Source organism: Theobroma cacao, chromosome 3 (genome assembly GCF_053813885.1).
Source record: "Theobroma cacao isolate CCN51 chromosome 3, ASM5381388v1, whole genome shotgun sequence".
In the NCBI taxonomy this organism is placed as follows: Eukaryota; Viridiplantae; Streptophyta; class Magnoliopsida; order Malvales; family Malvaceae; genus Theobroma; species Theobroma cacao.
The window spans coordinates 1,668,652-1,689,633 of NC_142641.1; the positions used below are offsets into that span (position 1 = coordinate 1,668,652).

The 20,982-nt window shown below is 36.1% G+C and overlaps 3 protein-coding genes, 2 long non-coding RNA genes and 1 pseudogene across 7 annotated transcripts; 5 read left to right on the plus strand and 1 right to left on the minus strand.

The window, feature by feature from the left end:
- Positions 1-184: 184 nt before the first annotated feature.
- LOC148763440 (uncharacterized) lies at positions 185-1,356 on the plus strand. Its single transcript, XR_016025432.1, has 2 exons — positions 185-718; positions 815-1,356. It is a non-coding gene; the product is annotated as an uncharacterized LOC148763440 (long non-coding RNA).
- A 1,709-nt stretch (positions 1,357-3,065) lies between these two features.
- LOC18603997 (uncharacterized) lies at positions 3,066-3,789 on the plus strand. The gene is made up of 2 exons (XR_016025405.1): positions 3,066-3,215; positions 3,351-3,789. It is a non-coding gene; the product is annotated as an uncharacterized LOC18603997 (long non-coding RNA).
- A 543-nt stretch (positions 3,790-4,332) lies between these two features.
- LOC108661103 (putative pentatricopeptide repeat-containing protein At1g64310 pseudogene) lies at positions 4,333-7,090 on the plus strand (annotated as a pseudogene). Its single transcript, XR_016025204.1, has 3 exons — positions 4,333-4,351; positions 4,388-6,075; positions 6,959-7,090. The product of XR_016025204.1 is annotated as a putative pentatricopeptide repeat-containing protein At1g64310 pseudogene (transcript).
- On the minus strand, positions 6,754-9,187 carry LOC18604000 (putative disease resistance protein At1g58400). The gene has a single exon (XM_007036286.3). It carries the CDS (start codon positions 9,018-9,020, stop codon positions 6,840-6,842), a length of 2,181 nt encoding a protein of 726 aa, XP_007036348.3. The 5' UTR covers positions 9,021-9,187; the 3' UTR covers positions 6,754-6,839.
- A 187-nt stretch (positions 9,188-9,374) lies between these two features.
- On the plus strand, positions 9,375-12,180 carry LOC18604001 (protein POOR HOMOLOGOUS SYNAPSIS 1-like). 2 transcript variants are annotated; one of them, XM_088804134.1, is made up of 4 exons: positions 9,375-9,836; positions 10,479-10,622; positions 11,687-11,714; positions 11,854-12,180. In XM_088804134.1, the coding sequence occupies exons 1-4, from the start codon at positions 9,627-9,629 to the stop codon at positions 11,910-11,912; spliced, it is 441 nt and encodes a 146-aa protein (XP_088660260.1). In that variant the 5' UTR covers positions 9,375-9,626; the 3' UTR covers positions 11,913-12,180. The 2 variants fall into 2 exon arrangements, 1 of the variants encoding a protein (XP_088660260.1); XR_016025023.1 differs by lacking the exons at positions 9,375-9,836; positions 10,479-10,622 and adding exons at positions 10,647-11,005; positions 11,135-11,331.
- Positions 12,181-18,634: 6,454 nt separating this feature from the next.
- On the plus strand, positions 18,635-20,865 carry LOB (Lateral organ boundaries (LOB) domain family protein). Its single transcript, XM_018116876.2, has 2 exons — positions 18,635-18,885; positions 19,937-20,865. The coding sequence occupies exon 2, from the start codon at positions 19,944-19,946 to the stop codon at positions 20,505-20,507; it is 564 nt and encodes a 187-aa protein (XP_017972365.1). The 5' UTR covers positions 18,635-18,885; positions 19,937-19,943; the 3' UTR covers positions 20,508-20,865.
- The last annotated feature ends 117 nt before the right edge of the window (positions 20,866-20,982 follow it).

Consider the following 20,982-nt stretch of genomic DNA (forward strand, 5'->3'; position numbering starts at 1 on the left):
ATATGAGAAATTCATTAAGAAGTTAAAAATAGAGGGATTTTTGCTCTAATTTCATGTTGAATCTTTTAAGATGGATATCCTGTTTAAAATCAATCCATAATGCATAGAGAAAATTTTCTTACATATTTAAGATACAATTAATTAATAAAGATTTTTTTCATGACTGTTGTCTGTCGAATTTGCTTCTGCACTGCGTGGATGGGCATGCGGAGGAAATGCGTCCGGCACTCAGGCGCTGCAAGTCTGCAGTGTTCGGAGAGGAAAGGAACAAGATCAGCCTGTTTAATTTAAGTCTATGTCAGTGTTACAGCTTGAGATCCTGATATAGATAAATGCATGTTTCCATTAGTCCTCATTGTAAGCATGCTGATCATGATGAGAGTGGTCGCCGATTTTCAAGTCAAACTCCCTGCGAAATGAGTATCTCAGTCGGTTTGAAAAGCTACACAAGCAGACGGTAAGCCATAGCCATCAAAGTCAGGGTCAAATCTCGGAAAAATCTAGCCCAAGATTTCGTGATTTATCGATTAACCACCCATAAATATCAGGATATGCCCTTGCGTCTCAGTGTCCTAGAGTTTAGAGTTGCACAAAAAGATGAAGCTTCGGTCTTCTACCTCTGCCAGGAGTGGTTCCCTGGTGAAGTTGGCGACAACCCTAGCAGTGTTACTTCTCATCATCGGTCACCTGCCGACGAATTCTGCTTTAGTCCCTTCTGGTATGTATTGTCTATTCTCCCATTTAACTTGATTGCTTGATAACTAGCTCAATTATATGCTCAACCTGGTGTTTATCACTTTGTATGTTGTAAAAGGTGGAGAGAAGAGACCAACGAAGTCGAATGTTCTCTTCTGTGGAAGTAGCTGGAGGAAGATGTTCCTTGCAAGCGATCATGGCTGCTCTGGAAGTGAAAGTCTGTCCATTTATAGCACAAGAAAGTTGCCCTCCCGAAGTTTGAAAGCAGGCAAGGTACCGCCCTCTCCACCATCGCCAACCCAAAATCAACGAGCAGGAATGGCTACTCCACCACCTTTCAGTCTGAAACTATGAAGAATATCTACATGTTCAAATTGTTTTAAATACATTTGGATAAAGCAGAAGAAGTCCATGTTTATAACTCTGTGATCTCTCTGGATGTTACTTTCCAAGTAAAGTTCAAGCTTCAGCTTTTGGGTCATTTTCTTTTATTGTATTAAAAAAAACATTGAATTCTTCCCAAGCCCCATTTTGTTTTGGTCTCCTTTTTCATCCACTTTCTGTCAATATGCATGCATCTTCAAATTTATCAGATTAGATTAAAAAAATGTATTATTCAGCTAAAAATCAAAATATACTATTCCATTGGAATTCCTTTCAGGAGTTTGTTGAGGACTGATCAGTATTCTTGGGGATGGAGAATTATCAATGTAAAAGGTGCAAACTGCAAAAGCAGGCATTAGAGATATAAGATTCATCATATAGCTGAAGAGCACAGTGTTTGGAATTATTTGGAGTAAGAGTTCCATTAATGAGATGGAGGTGGAAGGAAGTTTCAATCATGATACAAAGTACCCAAGATAACTTCTAATGTGAGCTTTGGGATTTTCTTGGACTTACCATTTCCTTTTTCTTGATTAATTAGATGGCACATTCATTATAGTTTGACTCCATCAAATATTGTTATCTTGGGATATGAAAAGTGAGCTGCTCCTGGCTGTTTATGAATAAAGTACAATCTTTATCGAAAAAGTAAAATCAGTAGTATCTTTTCGTCAAGGAAGAGAAAATTTATCATAAATGATGAATTTTTATTGACAAGAAGAAATTTTTTTTCAAAATATTATGATAAAAAATTAAAAAATTTTATATGAATATTGGATGATAATCAATCAAAAATTTTGATGATAATCTGTTAAAATGAGAAGAAATTTGAAATTTTATCTGAATTTTGACGAATTTGTAATGAAAGTTCAACTTAATGCAAGGACGAAATTCCTCGTATATATTATCGTGATTCTTGGTGTATATGGTTGTCTCAATGCCTTAATGTCAGTGCAATCATGAATCAAATCATAATGATTTGAGCTCAGCTAGCAGTCCAACAGGTGAATATTAGGCAGTAAATCATGACTGCTCTTGGAATATAGGGATTTTGTAGCAAGAAGCTCACGGTTCACCAATTCCTGCTTGTTGGGCCAAAAAACTTTAGCTATTGCTCATGCACTTAGCCTACTAATTTGATAAGCATGTGCTTCTCAAGCCCCAAGGCCAGCACCAGCACATTGATGTTGAATTTAAGGATAAAATATATGGTTCCCTAACCTGCAACCAGCGCACAAGGTTTGGAAACTCTTCTCTTTACACCATGCCAAACTTTCTCTCAAGTTGCCTTGTTTTTTTGGGCAACTTGAAGCAAACAACTCATAGTTGAATTCTGATCAGTGACAAATGCTAGCTGTATGCATGACTTTTTGTCATCTTTGTGAATTAAAATACTTTCCAAATTTAAATTTGTGCATTGGGTTTTGATTCTTGTATTGCTCAAACTTCGGTAGCATAAAATATATAATGATAATGAGTTAATTATATATTTGGTATTCTTATTATAGTGAAATTACTGATTTAATATTTTAAATTTAAAAATTCGTAATTAGGTACTCGAACCATCAGCCAATTGGGTGAAAGGAGGTAAAGGAAACAATGATTTCTCACAACTTGAGTTATCCCTTTTTACTATGTTACTGACTAGACCATTGGTTGTCTAGACTCAAACATGTCAACTTATGCCCCTTTCTAAGTTCTAATTGAAGCAGATGACATCCTTCTTTTCATAGGATATATAGTAGCTGCAAAATTTGAACTCATATCAGGTCACCAAATGATTTTATATACACATTGTACTTGTTATGAAAGCTATGGAAGTAGATCAGAACCAGCATAATCTTTAAAGTCAATGTCAAATCTTTACAAAATTTAAAATCCAAGGTTGGTTCCATGATCCCTTCATCCAACCCATAGATTAGAAAATTGAAACAAGTTGGCATATAACTGCATATATAGATACCTAAACACACACACACACTCTCACAGTGTCTCATTGTTCTACCAAAATATGAACAAACAGTCTGCTAACTCCATGATGATAAGTAGTTCCCTGGTGAAGTTTGCAACAGGAATACTGGTGTTACTTCTTTTCTTGGGTGATCACCAAGCTATTTCTGCTTCACTGCCTTCTGGTATTCCCTGTCATCTCTTTGTCTTCACCCCTGCTTATATTTACTGATTTTCTCAACATTGAACTTTGCCTCTTTGCTGGGGTGTTGTTTAAAGACAATATCTGACGGCTATGTATTATTTTTATGTTCTGAAAGGTGAAGATAAGAGTCTACTGCATGTCCCCAGGTGCGGGTCGAGGAAGACATTTCCAGGCGAAGATGGAAGCTTAGACTGTCAAAGTCTGGTGTTTTCTAGCAGAAGGAAGTTGTCTTTTCGAAGTTTGAGATCAACAAGCACGTTGTCTCCACCGCCATCGCCTACCATAGGTAAAGCAAAAGCAATGGCCGTACCTGCACCACCTCCACCGGCACTGTGATGTTGATCATCTGTATCCTTGGTCGTAAACAGGAGAAGGAAAAGAGAAAACACCCCATTTCTGTACCTCTGTTGTATATATAAATGTCATTTCCTAGTAAAAGTTCATGCTTAGATGTCCATGAGCTCGCCTCTCCAAAGTCAAGTGGAGCTCAGTCCGATCCTATTTATGTATTTTGATGTTAATTAGAATTTAATGTTAATTAGTATTTTAATGTATATGCATATATTAATATTTATTTATTTATTTTTAAATAATAATTATATTAAAAATTAAAATAAATGTTTCTAAAGTAGAATGTTAATTGTTTACCAGTAAAATATGTGAAAAACAATTGAAAGATAATTAATGTTTCAATTATATATAATTTAAATTTTGTAATATATATGAACCTATAAATTAAATTATTCATAGTATTATAATTTTAAAAATATTTTTTAATAAAAATTATTCAATACCATTAAAATTTTTTAGATACAAATTGAATAAATGATATTAATATTTATAATAAAAATCATTCCATGCAACCAGAATTCTTATATATTTGCATATTAAATAAATCTTATTCATAATTTTCAATATTATTAAATTAAAAAAATATTTTCAATAAATATTATTAAAATATCGTTAATGAAAGTCATTTGATGCAAATAGAATTTTTTTTATTAATTAGATAGATCTTATTGATAATAATAAATAATTTTTTTAAAAAATCAAAACCTTAAATCCTAAACCAAATTAACTATTCCAAGCTTTTAGTTATGGAGTTTTTGAGCGCGGGTTACAACGGGCAGAGCCCTTTTCAAATTTAAGTAGTCTTTCAACTTCACTCACTTCTATCAGAGCTCTCAAAGCCTCATCAGCTAATTCTTAGAACCAAGCAAATACACGCTTTAATCACCAAAACACGCCTCTCCCTTGACCCATTTTTCGCCATCAAAGGTCGGCAGGTTCTACGGTCTCAACGATGACAATTGTAGCGCCCGCAACCTGTTCGATAAAACACCTGAGGGAAGCGTTTTCCTTTGGAATTCCATCGTTCGAGCTTACGCACGAGCCCAAAAGTTCAACGAGGCCTTGTCGTTGTTCGACGGGATGCTGGGAACGAAAACGGAACCCGATAACTTCACGTACGCTTGTGTCGTATACCAGCCTGCTATGAGAACTTTGATTTGGATGGAATGAGACTTGTTCATATAAGAGTGATTATTTCTAGGTTAGGATTGGATCCCATCTGTGGCAGTGCTTTTGTGACTGGATATTCAAAACTGTGCCTTGTTGATGAAGCAAGCAAGGTTTTTAATGGGATGCCCGAGAAGGATTTGGTTTTGTGGAATTCCACGGGTTCGGGATATGGGAATTGTGGCCTTTTGTATAAAGGGTTAGAGCTGTTTAGTTGGATGAGACATGTGGGGCAGCAGCCAGATGGGTATACTCTGGTTGGGCTGATATCATGATTAGTAGATTCCCACGACTTGTTGAGTGTTGGTCAAGGAACTCATGGTTTTTGTTTGAAAAGCGGTTTCAATTGTATTGTTCATGTGGAAAGTTCACTTGTAAGCATGTATTCAAGGTTTAAGTGCATGGATTTGCAAATATTGTGTTTAGTAGTTTGCTTCAGCCTGATTTGATTGGGTGGTCTTCTTTGATAACTGGATATTCTCAGCGTGGGGATTATGATAAGGCATTGCTTTACTTTTGGAGACCGAACATGGAGATGGGTAAGAAAGCAGATCTCATTCTGATCTCTACTATGCTGAAGGTCGCTGCTTGATCTGCAAATGCAAGGTTTGGCATGAGATACATGGTTCTGTTGTTCGACATGGATTTGAATCAAATGTCATGGTTTCTTCTGCTCTGATAGACATGTATTCTAAGTGTGGATTTGTGAGCTTGGGGATCAGTGTTTTTAAGATTATGTCAGAAAGAAGCACAATATCTTACAATTGTCTCATTCAGGTCTTGCATTGAATGGAATGGCTTACCAGGCATTCAAGATGTTTGATGAGATGCTAATGGTTGGACTAAAACCTGATGATTTGACCTTCTCTGCCCTTCTTACTGCTCGTTGCTATGCTGGCCCGCTTGACAATGGTTGGGAAATTTTCAGAAGGATGAAATATGAGTTTTCCATCCAACCTAGAATAGAGCATGGTAAAGCTTCTTGGGATGGCTGGAGAGTTGGAAGATGCATACAATTTTATCTTGGGCTTGCCAAATCCAGTGGACTCTGGCATCTGGGAGTGTTGTTATCATGCTTTGACGGTCATGGAAATTCTGAGTTGGCAGAAGTTGTATCCCAGCAACTATTGGAAAATGAACCAAAAAAGGTGCTTATAGAGTTATGCTTTCATATATATATGCTGTTGATGGTAGGTGGGATGATGTGCAGAAGTTAAGAGATGACATAGCAGAACGGGGAGTAAGAAAAGTACCAGGGCTTTGCTGGATTGGAAGTGGAAGCACTTAAGTATTAAATGACTCAGCAAACCTCTTGTTATCAGGTCAACATGGCAGATTTCTTTTGAAGTTAAACTCATTTTAATTTGGCGATTCATTAATGAGCGTACTCTTTTGGAATCGACCATCCCCTTCCCTCTTCTCTCATATCTTTTTGTATTATGCACTCCATGCTAATGTCATCATAGGTAACTAAGATCCGGCCACTCATTAATGAAAAATATATGATTTTTAACTTCTAAAACATTGTATTGATATCAAAATCAAAGGCATTGCTAGACATAGAAAATAGATCAGAAAAAAAAAATCCCTTGGTTTTAAATGTTTGTTGGAACAATTTTGATACGTAAGCAAGAGATTTGATTGTTTAAAGTTGGACTAAACTACTTTCTTACAAAGAAAAGCCTATGCTCACACACCACCAAATATTGATATCCATCATTATTTTGTCCATATTTTTGCTGCATGATGCTCTTATTCTATGACTGATAACAAACCACAACCCTAGAATATTAAGTCTTTTCCCAATGTAAACTTGTTTCTTATTTTAATCCATAAAACCAGTAGTAGAGTACAAATGAAACAAGACAATGTTTTCTTTGTGATTTATATATTTACTAATGCTAAAGTACTAATAAAACCCTTTTCCCTATCAAGGAGTTATCAATTAGACGTAATTTTTTGTATTCTTTTCAAAACATTTAGCAATATTTTAACTCAATTGAATTTTGCTTACCAAAGTTGAATTTCAGATAAATCTGTACTGACAATAATTAATTTTGGCCAAGAGACTGTCAATAGTTAATATTCATTTATCCACACATATGTCTCCTGCATTCCACCCTGCAGAGGGTCCACAACAGGATGTAGGGATGAACGATATTTGTGAAATGTGCTTGATTTTGTAATTCTCTTCTCCTCCATCAGGTTTCAGCCTTTCCATGTGATCGTCAAGCAGAGGGAACAAATATAAATGCTTCAATGTGGTTACAAACTGCAATCCTTCAGGAAGCATTCTCAGTTTTGAACAGCAATGAAAATGAAGGCAATTCAAACTTGGTAGTGCTCCCTTTTCAATCTCTGTCCATTCCTCCAAAACATCAGAAGCAATTTGGAGAAATTGAAGCTTGGGAAACCAGCCAACCCTGCAAAATTCTTTCCCTAACTGCTTTGAAACATAAGCCTGCCACAAGGTTAACCTTGTCAAATTAGGTAGTAGATGAAGCACCAACATTGGGTTCTCAGACAGGTAAGAGAAACCTAGTCTGAGTTTGGTGAGCATTTTCATCGAGCCAAGCCATTGTGGTAGCTTTTGTAGGAGCCCGTCTAGGCGAAGTTTCCTAATAGTGGGTGGGGGTGAAATGGAATCTGGAAGGACAAGAACTTGCTGCGGGTTAACATATTTGCCCACCAGAGACAAACATAGAAGGCCCTGCATGTTGCCAATGGAGGCAAAGACTTCACCAACATTCTCACCAGTTACATCGATTATTCCCACTTTTCTGAGCTGAACCAGGTTACCTAATTCTCTTGTGATGCAATAATCAGCATGTATACCAGTAAGAGTCAGTAAATTTTTCAATTTCCCTATTCCTGCTGATGGTGTTGTTCCCCATGAATTATTGGGGCCTAGTTTTAGGTGCCTCAGTTTTGCAAGGTTTATTATCTTTGCTGGAAGTGCTTTGAAATAGCCACACCATCTGAGATCTAAAGTTTGAAGGGCTCGTAAATTACCAAGGCCTGCTGGAAGCTGATTTATATTGGTTTTTCTCAAGCCAAGATATCTCAGATGTATCAGGTATTCCACTTCATCTGGTAAGCTCTTGATCTTCCTACCTTCTAAATCTAGTACTCGTAAAAATTTTGCCCAGGGCAAAGTTAGCCAATTTCTGTCATGCTCAGGAAGGTCTTGGTACCCAAACAAGAACAAAGACCGGGGTTGGAGATCGGTTAAGTCAGGTGTTATTGTTATCTTGTCTAAATCAATTGAAACACGACGAGCAGAACGAGGAAATATGAAAATTGGACTGGTACATGTAGCAGTGAAAATTTTCTTCTCCATCTTGTGGATACAAAAATCACGGTAAAGATAGGGGACACTTAACCTGTTGGGGTTATCATCTTCTTCTTGAAGCATGTTCTGGATGATCAGTTCATTTATATTTTCTTCTGCTATATCTTCCATTATCTCTCCTGTTTTTCCTTGAACCAGCCCTTCAGCAACTAATAATTGAATTAATCGTCCTTTATGTATTCGGTAGTCCTTGGGGAAGGTGCAACAATATAGGAAACAAGATTGAAGATAATATGGTAGCTTATTGTAGACTAATTGGAATTGAGAAAAAGTTTGATCGGATGTCTCACCTTCTTCTACCCCATGAGAGGTTTCCATTTTATCCTCCTCATCTCCTCCGGTGGTAGTTGAAATTTTGAGGGCAGATGTCTGACTGTCACCGATGTCTTGAGAATCATCCTTGTCATCTTCGTTCTCTCCTCCAATGGTGGCTGAATTTTTCGGTGATGCTATCTGACTTGCCCCCTCTTGAGACTTTTTCCTGTCATCTTCCTCCCGGCCTTCCAGTTCATGAGGATTTTCCATGCTGTATTCCATCTCTTCAACAGTAGTTGGATTTTTTAGCTCTGTCATTCTGTGAACGGCTAGGGCAAGGCGAGATTCTATCTTCAGCAATTCACTTCTGAAGCAATCAGTCAGGACTAAGCAATCAGATTTCTTTTGCTTATCCATCTGAATGATGAACTCATCGATATGATCATCCATTTCACTGATCAGTTCTCTTAGTTCATTCACCCAACTATAGGTAGCAGCATCTCCTTCTTCACAACTCATTTCTTCAGTGAACTGTCCAACCTCCCTGAGTGTATTTACCAACCTATCCATTTGATCTTCAAGGCCAGAGAAGGTTTCAGTTTCCTCAACTAATAGAGAATTCAATCTCTGCACAAAGAACTTCACCAAAGCCTCAGCCATTTCTCTCTGTTCAATGAAAACACTTGCTTTTCTGAGAAGGGCAAAGGCAAAGCACTCTTTTATAGGACCAAGTCACTCATCTTGCCAATGTCTGCATTGTTTTGCCCACCGGTTGGACAAATTCTTAGTCCCAATCATCGACAAGAAAACAATGTATTCTATACCAACTACATCATTTTGTGAAAGTTGGGTTCTATTTGTCACATATGGAGCATGAGAATCAAATGCAGAATTGGGTTATATGCACAAGGCTATGATGCTGACCTGTAGATAAACTATGCATAATTTGAGATACTAATGAACTTGGATGAGATTATGTATTTAAATCATCTACAGTCAGTCCTTAACACTGGGCTTTTTGCCAAAAATATCTGTTCCCTACCGGAAAGGCCAATACCTATCAACCCAAATGTACATGCAGCTGCCCAGCCCAAACTCGAATAACAGGAACAGTCGGACAGACAGCAAAACAAACAATTTGTACTGATAAGTGAAAAGTGGAAAACCCATTCGGGGAAGAAAACCAAATAAAAAACAAAAAGCAGAGACGAGACCAAGTTGGCGGGAACCTGATTACCTAAGAAAAAGCGTTTCCATTTTTCCACCATGAAAGAGCAGTGGGAGATACATTACTCGCGGTTTTTCAATTTCCCTGGTCTCCCATCTACTTGTCTCAGCCTCAAGCCTCTTCCTTCCAGGAAGCTTCGCTCCATTGGCAACTGGGTCTCTTCTCCTTCATTGGCTTCTCTGCAACTCATCACCAACCCCTATGCTCATGGGACTGTTCTTGTTGTCTCTTTTCAAGGAAAAATCCATGTGAGTTTCTCTCATTTTCAGTTTTTTTTAAGCTTCTTTTTTGTCCCTTCTTTATCAACTTATTTTTTCTCTCTGTTTTGCTTGAAATGCTTTTGATGGGTATTGATTCTTTTGATCCCTTAACCTTTTATTTTTTTTATTTTGATGGGATTTTGTTTAGGAGATTGTATGTTGATTTTCTTTTTTGAGCTGTATAAAGAGTCTGAAAGAGACTAGCTCTTTTCCATCTTATAAAATCACGCTACTATTTTCAAGATTCGAACCTAAGAATCTCTGAGTCGAAGGTCGCAAATTCTAGTTGTTGCCCATCCCTCCTTGGAGACGTTTTTTCATTGCCTTCTTTAGTAGTGCTGAAGTTGATGTTGGCTGCGTGAAATTGTGAATGAAGCTATGTTCAAAAGCAACTTAAATGTTGATTGATTTCAGGTAGGAAATTTCCTTTCTATGATATCTTTTTAAAATTTCAATGGCTGCCGATAAGTATTCTGATCGAACGGTTGAGATACCTCATTTCCAGATTATAGCAGCTGTTTTTAACTTTATCATGGAAATTTTTTTTGTTGACCTTGTTTGGATATCGAGAAGCAATTCTTGAGTTCAGTGATTATGTGTGCTTTGGTGTATTGATCTCATATCTTGCAGGAAGAACATTACGCATCCAAGCTGCATTTCACTTGGCCTCAAGTATCGTGTCCAGCAGAATGTCCCGTTAGAGGTAGCAAGGTTGTCTTTGCAAGTTACAAAGATCGTGAGGGCCAGGCAAGCTTCTGCCTGTACTCTCTGAGGGTACCTTACTGCATGATTGAATCTTTGATTAGAAAATAGACATGTGTGCTTGGTGATTGAGTCTGTAAAATTCATAGTGTCATTTGTGTATATTCTTATTTTTATATCATATGGTAAATTATTTTATCTTCATGTCTAATACCTCTGTTGTTTATGCAGTCAGTTGTTTCTTTTTCATAAGGAGCATCCGAACTCCACCCGTGTTTTTTATAAGTTGTTCAATGATGTTGCTGTTTTTCTGTTTTTCCTTATAAGAATTGCAGTTGTTTGATACTGTAGGAGAGCTTGAAGGATGCTAGAAATGTTTGGCTTCCAAGCAGTAATCGTGGATTAGCTACTTCCCTTACATCAGAGTCCGTAGATTTGAATGGATTCACTTCTAGGTGACTATTACTTAAGTTCTATACACGCAGTTCATGTATAGTCATATTTGTTTGGAGAATATCCAAATTAGTGAAGAATTACATATTAGAAAAGGTTTAAGTGACAGTTTAGAAGTGTGTTTGGCACAGACCTGCTGTGGAATTATGCCATGTAAATCCTATCGGAAATCATGAACCTCTTCAGCAGCCTCCATCAAACGATAAAGGTTTGAAATGCCCTTGCCCTAAGGAGTCAATATTTAGTCCTAATCCAGGAGCCAAAGACGCAAACTTTCCATCCAGCTTCACTGCACTCCTTTCTGACTCTTGCATTGAAACTGAACAAGGTACAGTTAATTTGATGGTGGAAATGAACCAATTGCATGAGTGGGTTAAAATAACACGTATGAATAAAACATGTTTTGTGTTATTAAAACTACGAATGCTGCAAAACTACCAAAAGCACCAGTGAAAATGAATATCGTGTCCGAAATGGTGGTATGTTTGCAACCCTGTAGTCTAGTCTCAATGATAATTTTGGCATGACATTATTATGGTGGCTGTTATCTTGAGCTGTATTGGAACAAATCTACCACTGTATCATTGCATGACTTGGACAGTTCTGTTACACCTCTAATGATAATTCGTAGTTTGCTGCTTTGACCAAAATTTTTGCGTTTCCTTCATTTGTCTTTTTGGCAGAGAGACATGACGGATTCTTCTTTCCATGGTATGTAGATTTCTGCTGTTTGCAATTATCAGCCATGAATCTTAAGCACCTAGTTTCTTTAAATCTCCCATTCCCGTCATAAAGTTTCTCAAATTTAAGCTTTATGCATTCTTATGCTGATCTTGGTTGTTCTTATCAGATATGTTAACTAAGATGGAGATGGCCATTGATGACTTGGGAGGGGATTTGGCGCCATGATTTCATGATCATCTAGTTCTGCATCGATAGCTGAAGTTTTAACTTCTTCCCTGACTCAAAGGTTTCTATTTGATTTAAATAGCAGCCAACTATGATCCCTTTGATGACAATTCGGTTTTGTTCTCCATATTTTTGTATTACACTAAGTACTGAAACAGATATAGCAAACTGCACTTCTTCAAAAAAAAAAAAAAAGATATGGCAAACTGCAGTGCGGATGCAATATTAGCACACTAAATTTTAATTGGAGAGAGTCCAATCTTCTTTAGTCTGTAATTGAAACAGTATTTTCACACATTAGAGTTAATGCATACAAATTGTGCTTGCTGTATTAGAATAAACATTCATTCCGCAGGCCTAGCTTGACATGCATGGATCTGCCTGCCTGTTCTTCATGGGCCCAAAACAAAGTTAGGATGCGCTCTCGGCTGATGGGATTCAGTCTCAAAGTTGAATCCCAACCCCTCCAAAGTTATTCCAGCATTAATGCACAAGAGATCAGAAGGTAGCAAATCTAAGCTTTTTATTCAGAGTAAGCATTCAACAATCTATGCTTTCACTGGTGATTCTAACGAATGGGTCACATGCATTGCTGCTAAATACAATAGAAATTCACATACTAATCCATAGACTGCTGTCATTCTGCCAAAGGCCTTAGCTTGTACTGAATATATATATATATATGTAGGGCAGATAAGCAAGGGTACTTCTAGAGGTTTATATATATATGAGACACACCTCAAGGTTAAATGGTATAAGCAATTCTGGATCTCATTCAGTCAACTTTTTAAAGTTGAAACAGCATAATAGATAACCTTATATCTAGGAGGTCACGAGTTCGATCTCTTGGGAATCGTAATTGTACAGTCATGCCTCATTTGTTTATAAATACTCAAAGATTAAGACCTTAGGCTAGCTTCATTCAAAAATTGAAAATGTCTATGGTTCTTAAAAGGCTTGGGTTTCTTCTTGTTAAAAAGGAAAACAAGATATAGTTTTATATAGTTTTTATATTAGATATAGGTATAGTAATTTATTTTGGGTTACTGACTCCATTGCATGCTGCAAACCTGACCCACATGGAAATATGTAGAAAGCCAGTAGGCGTGCAAAAATAGCACAATCTAAACTCTTCCCAAGCAGTCTGTCCAGAGGCCCAGAGGCTCAAAAGAAGAAAGAATGGAAAAGTACCTTAGCTTCTTGTATTTGACAAGTGTTCCCTAACCATTATTGATTGAGACCAGCAGCTATACCTTTTATACATAGAAGAGAGAGAGAGAGAGAGAGAGAGAGAGAGACCCAACCTTTGGAAATCAATACCAGATTTGCTAATTACCTTTTCTTGGTCTTAATCCTGAATAGAATTGACTGAAACAATGAATCTTTGATTTGAGTAGGGAATATATAGAATGACATATGCCTGTGGTATTTGAAGAAACTTTAATCATTGAACTTGCTAATTTTCTAAGCTTCAATGGGCCCATATGTTCAAAATGTTCATGCCTTTCAGAAAAATGAGAGGCAACCTGCATGGAGAGGAGCAGGTTTTAATTCATTTCAATCTTTTTTTTTTTTAAATATGCTTGTAAATATCTTTCATTAATAATTGTAACAACATTAAAAGTCGTCTCACCACTTTATCTTTTAGGTATATTTTTAGAGAAACAAACTCATTAACAGATCACAAGACCCAAACAAGGTCTTACAAACTGAGAACATCTATGTTATCTTGTAACATTTATGTTCTTTTCTTATCCTGTATTTATTACGTGTAACTTGACCTTTGTCCGCTCTTAATTATAATTAAGAAACTCTACTTATCAATTATATTAATTAATAACATTAATTCTCTACTTTCAAAAAGAATAACTTTCTTATTTCTTTTATATATAAAATATATACTATTACCTATTATATCACAATCGTGGTCTAGTTGTGAACGTATGTTTATACTTACATATATGTATACATGTAGATTCAAATATATAGATATATATATGTTATAGACAATATAAGTGTATGATTTTATTTTTATATATTAATTAAACCAATTACATATTTGGTTGATGTTTTCATTTTAATCATTTTTTATATAATATAATTATCTTACTTACTACTAGTTGCTTTTATTCTATGTACCAGTTTTCTATTGAATATAACAAAATTTTTAAGCAAAGAGCAAATAACATACACTAAGAAGTAATAAAAAAAATAACTATGAAGATAATTTTTAGTTGTTTATGTGTGGTTCATTTATGATAAAGGCTTTTATCATACCTCAATTTAATGTCTCAAATCAAACTGAAATGACAATTTTTTTAAAAAAATATTTATATATAGGAAGGATATTTTTATAAAAATTTATTTAAAATATTTTAATTCAAATGTGGGCTTACAATCCAATGAAACTTGTCATATTGGACTTAATTAACAATGTTAGGCAATTGGTATTGATCTAATAATAACGATAAAGTGTATGTATTATGTAAAATGAAATTAAATGCACACCTATAAAATGTAAACTCGAGATGTTCTTGTTACGTATCGGGACAAGACTTCATCGACATATTAACTAGAGTAATTGATTATAACTTTTGGACAATAAAAGTTTCCTTTCTATATAGTCTATATATCTAGCTTCTTTGTAAAGAAAGGTGTGCCCTCTCCCATGCAACCTGATTGTGACTCACACACATAGGCAAGGCAAAGGAAAGGATGGTACTTTTACCACTTTACAAATTGAGTTTGAAAGGGTTTTTTCTTCTAATTCTTCAATACCCCACACCCACACATGGGATTGAGAAATTAAAAAGGAAAAAAAGAAAGAGCGAAGACCTTGTCCCTGGGGAAGGAAGAGGGGGGCACAGCCCTTGGGGAGGAGAGGAGAGGGGGACAGGGACCTAAAGAGGCAATGGTTTGGGCAGTAATAGGGACTAACAACCACAACAGCTGGGACAACAACTACAACTCTCCTTCTCCAAGGCCCCACTCTCTGCCCCCCCCTCTCTCTCTCTCTCTCTCTCTCTCTCCCCCTACCATGCTTTTTATCTCTAGGTACCCTTCCCTTTTTCTTTGTTAAATGTTTTGCACAACCCTCTTTGCTTACTTTATTACCACCTTTAATTATCTTCATCTAATCACAACCATTTATAAAGTTTTACTAAAAGAAAAAAAATTACACTTAATTTTGTTATTAGATGTACAAGAAAATTAGTATGTGTTATGTTATATCTTGGAAGCTAGCTGTTCATTAATTAATTAAAAAATGTTATATTAGAGGCCAAAGCTCAAAGATATATATATATTTGATTTGATTGCACCTTAATTGCCTTTTCAATTATTCGTGAGAACAAAAACAGAAAAGAATAAGCCCTTTGATCGTACTTGGCAATGGCTTGCAAAAAAGAGAACAAAATATTAGTACAAAAGCTTTGTATTTTAGCATTTGTACTTCGTTATTCTTCCCTATCACAATTGACAAAGATTATTGTACGACGGGTTTATATTTGATATATTGTCGGTGTGTATAAATTTTGTAGATTATTATTATTATTAAATCAAATGATATCATTATTTTAGTAATATATAAATTTAAAAGTTAAAAGCTCTTCAAAGTAAATATTCATAATTTTAATAATATTTATTTTGAATGATTTTTGAAATTTTATCGTTACATATTTATGAAGTGACGTTTTTATGATTAAGTGATAATATATAAATATTATATTCTAACTGTGCAACATTTTATTAATTGTTCCAAATCACTAACTGTGAGAATCTTGACCGAAGGGTGAAGAATATAAAAAACTATAAAAACCATTAACATAAGCATATCTTTTATGTGAAGATTCTACATTTTTCCTTCATTGGTGTGCACTACTAAGTCATCAAGCAATAGCATTTTCTTCTTTTGGTAAGGCAATAAGGTTCACTAATCATGAACATTAAATGATGGAAATATGCTTGATAATTATCCATCAAAAAGATGTAAAAAAAATTCTTCAATAAAGTCATTAGTGCTGCTTTACTGAAATTACCACCACTAACCACCATCATAGCCTAGACCAGCCAGCAATAACACTATATCTAGAGGAGAACCTACCTTAATCTTTGATATTCTTACCCAAACTCATTGCCATTGTACTTGTCACCATCATGCTGTCATCTCCCTGACTCTGTCATCACAAAAAAACTTGAATCCACCCCATGATGGGGACAGTCTTAACTTTGGATTGAAATAACAAAACCAGGGACTGTAGAGAGTAGTCTAGAACATATGTAATTGAAATTAATCATAGAAATGCTGAACATATGTAAAACTCAAGCTATCAATCATGCTTACAGGAAGTTGCCAACATTTTTCTAGCAAATTGTTAAAATGCAGGAAAAAAATGGTAATTCTGATTATATGAGTTAGTTTTGGACTAAAACTTATGTTTGATAGCACTCACTTTGGCTTGTTTCACCTGATTAGACTCAAGCAAACATTTTCCACAAAGACTTTGTGAGCTTATCATGTGAATGATTTGATTGGTAGCAATTAGGAGGTCGACACCAGCTGATCATGAACCGAACAAAATAACCTTAATCTGTATTGCAGTAGCCGTGTCAGAATCTGTCAGATGTCATCACATGTGGCTGGCGGTCCATTGGGGATAGTTTATAATTCATAATAAGAAATGCAAGTCATGAGGCATGCATATGGAATTGGAAGAAAGAAAGAAAAGGCATGGAAATGCTTATCATGTAGGGCTGCAGCTAAACAGTTAACATGAATAATTTACTGATGAAATGTTGTAGAACAGGCTTTCCTCCAACAAGCTAAGTCTAGCATTTTTGTATTTTTGGGAGTTTGATAGTAGGTTCTGGTTAGGGTTCTTGCTCTTTGATTATCTGTAATGAAAAGGATGCCACCATGAATTTAATATGGACAACCTAAGGAAGAGCTAGACAGAACAGTTGATTTTTCTATCATGACCAGAAGGAAGTGCATTCGTTTTAATATCATTCCTTTTTTCTGAACTGAGTGATCTGTCAATTCACATAAAAGCATTGTCACCAGGGTTTTAGGCAGTTAGAGTTCATGTCATTGTATGGGCCATTTAGAGAAAGAACACTGAAAAAGACCACTGGCTCTAATTGATCAATGATACAGTAGAATTCATTGGTATACATTTTGTTCCTTCAAATTCCGAAAATGCTTTTATCATCCAGGTACCTTGCATTTGATTGATCATTAGTTAATTCATTATTTCTTACTGAAATGTGGGTAATGTAGATGAATGTTAAGTTTGAACTTATTATCAATGTTAAGCCGAAAAGAGTTCTTCTAACCAAAGCTAATTAAGAAGAAGCAAATATAGTGGTAACGTTCAGCAAACTTTGGAGGTGAGAAGTAGATTGGCACATAACCTCTAATGTGTTGGGTTCTTAATCTAGCTATTGCATCGGATAAGGTGTTTATCTCTCTAGCTATATGCTCGAGGAACAAGCTTATAATTTTGCATTTTAGGCTCTCAACATAATTCGAGATAAGTTTCATTGGTCAAGGGACTATAAAGTGGTTTTGGCTAAGTAGATAGCTAGTTCATCTTTTCTCATTGAAATTTTGACGGCATAGATGATTTTTTTTTTTTTTTTTTGGTTATTTCAATGTTGACTAATTGTCTCTTATATGTCATATATATTCCTTTCATAACCAGCTGGAACCACAAGTTGTTTAAAGTGCAGAGGCCCCCTTCCTTGTCAAAATTATAGGAAATTTGACAGATAGTGAAGCATTAATGTCAAGTTAAAACCACCCTTGCATATTGTAATTAATTTCCTGCATGTAGAAGGAAAATTATCCTTGCATGTGCTTAGATTAATAGGAAGCAAAGAAATTTACAGCAGTTGTTATATATATTATACGATAGTGTATGGGATACAGTTTCTGTAATAAGAACTTTCAAAGGTTTGATCATCCTTAAAAGTTACTTTTATGGTGTATTTTTTTTTCTAAAGAGGATGAGAATTTGATTTAAATAATGAAGGGAAAGTTACATGTCCAAAACCAAGGTCAACTAAATAAAAGGAGGAGAGAGACCCTTTAATAGGGATTTAACAATATGCAAAACTTCAACTTTCATCAACCCATGATCAGTAAGCGAGTTAGTTTCTTTTAAAACGTGATTAAAAGAAAAATTAGAGATTTTTCTTTTTTTTTTATAACTTTCGATATGATTTTTCAGATAAATACGTATACGTTAAACCAATCTATACAGAAAATACCCTATATACTTTCACTTTAGATTTGACCAGCTAGAAGAATTTGGGCTGCCTTACATGCTTCAGTCTTGGTGGTATGATGCCGCAAAGCTGTTTGGTTTGTTTTCTTCTCCGATCGAAAAAAGAAAAAAGAATCCTTAAAAGAGCATAAGAACAATTGAAGTCAGCATACTTATAATGATCGAATGGGGGATCTTTGAACTATGCAACAATTTTCTTTTCCCCTCTTTCTATTGCCTTTTTCCAATTTGTTAATGTGTTTTAATTCTCCATTAGATTGCTTTAGTTTTTTTGAGGGGGATTGTGGAATATATGTTATTGTCTCAATGCATGACAAAGAGAAATGTTGGGGAATGAAAAATGGGAGACATCCCCACATCCCTGATATTATTATTAGATGCAAGGTCATAGTCATTCTTTAGTGTACCTCCCATTTATTACCTTTGTCTTTTGCCTCCATTCCTTCTCCATCCACTAAATGCTCTTTGCCTTCCCTTCTCTTCCATTACCTTTTCTTACTGAATTTGCAGGTCCCTTTCTCTTTCTATCACTTCTCCAGTTAGGGTTTTCCTCTTTGAGGCTCAGCACCAGCCCCCCTTGCAATAAATCTGTGAATTGTTTCACACCCTTCACTGGCCAAGGGCTACCTTGTATCTTGGTAGGAGCAAAGAAGCATCCTCCCCGAAGAGCTCATATAAGGGAAAAGGTACTTCCCTTTTTATTCTTCTGATCAAAAACACAGATCAAAAACGGGTAATTATGTGTGTGTAGCTGCTGCTTTTGTTCCTTTGCTGTGCTAATACATCTTCTTCTTCTTTGTTTTTTTTTTTGGTTTTTTCTTCTTTTCTTGGCAAGCTAAAGGCTAAAGAGATACTCCCACTCTCTTTGGCTAGCTAAAGTCTCTGATTTAGGGCTTTCTTATGTTCAAATACCTATGAAACAAGATAATCTTGGTGAATTGCACTATGTCAGATCCCCATCTTCATTTGATTACAGAATGATCATATATATATATATATATGATCATGCAACTAATAAATTATCTATATTTATTAGTCTTGACAGGTTGGGAAAAGGAGAGAAAATAGAACCAAAGTTAATTATGGATATTATAGAAAGAGACAAACTTAGGAACCAAAATTTAATGGTGACATGCACAAGTCCTTGTGGATCATTGGGGGAGGGGGGGGGGGGGGGGGGGATGAAGTGTTAGAACTGACCTTTTTCTTTCTAAACGTACAAGAAATTAGTAAAGAAGGAAAAGATAACAGAGCGTAAAAATGGAAAAAAAAAAAAAGGAGGGGATGCATAAAATAAACCAGTGACAATTAATTCCCAGATTTAAGAGGTTCTATGCATGTGTGTTTAAAAAGGTTCTCTCTGCTGTATGTCTGTGTGTGTGTCAGAAAGGTGGACATGGGATTTTTTCTTTTTTGTGTTTACTTCAAAACTCTGGACATAAACCAGGTTAGATTGATTGATACTGACCAGAAAGAGAATCCATTCAGGGAGAAAACCCTAGTAATATGGATCATATAAAGATTCTTGAAGAGTGACCCAAGTTAGAAAAAGATAGAAGAAATAAGCAATTTATAGTCAACAAGATTTGCAGAAGAATTTTAGATGATAATATGGTTTTCTAAAACAATTTTATGGAATTTCATAGTTAAAGAAGTAAAAGAAATACTCTACTACAAATTTAGAACAGCTCACAACAAATGCTTGTTCTGGATCTGTGCATATTGCCGGTATTGCAGTGTGCAAATGGCTTCCTCCAGCTCTTACAATTCACCCTGTGCTGCTTGCAAGTTCTTGAGGAGGAAATGCATGCCAGGTTGCATCTTTGCACCTTACTTCCCACCAGAGGAACCCCAAAAATTTGCCAATGTTCACAAGATCTTTGGAGCAAGCAATGTGACGAAGCTCCTCAACGAGCTCCTCCCTCACCAAAGAGAGGATGCAGTGAATTCCCTTGCCTATGAAGCTGAGGCGAGAGTAAGAGATCCAGTTTATGGCTGTGTTGGTGCCATCTCTTTCCTGCAGAGACAAGTTCAAAGGCTCCAGAAAGAACTTGACGCAGCCAACGCTGATTTGATTCGTTATGCCTGCAACGACATCCCAACAGCCTTGCCTGCACCGCCAGGGGCGAGCTCAGTTCAGCCTCTAACTCCCCGTCACAGGCCAGCTGATTTTAATAGAAGGATTGGTAATGAAGGAGCTGGAGGCTTCTATCACCCCACTGGTGCTTTCCCCCTCCCTTATTCTTTTCCCTGGAATGATAACTCTTCTGGTGACATCAACGATGGAGGAGGAGAAGGCGGCATGTGAAATCCAACCAAGACAAGTTCCAAACTGTCGGCCCCCATTTAGGGTTTTTTCCATCTGGGGCATGGCTCTTGGTGTGTGATGCTACTTACATATTTTTAGTTAAGGTTTCTGGCTAGCCTCTCTCGGTGTCTCTCGCTTGGACTCTCCCTAGCTAGAATTTCACTTAACTTTCTATTGTTTTCCTTCCTATTAATTTGGTGGGTTGAGTACTCTTTTTTTTTTTTTGCTCTCTGATCTCTTTATCCTGCTAATACCAGGGGCTTAAAAATGTGTCATCAGTGTACTATTTTGTGGGAGTTGGGACCTAAATAAGGGGTCTAGAGCCATCTAGTTTGGCTGCTAAACCATTTGTTGTGCAGCAAGCAGCAGCTCTCTAGGCGTGAGTGCATGTGGCGTTTGCTCTTCTCTTTCTGTCATTGTTTATGCTTGAGAATAAAAATGAAATAGTTGCAGCTAGCTTCAAGGTCGAACTTTA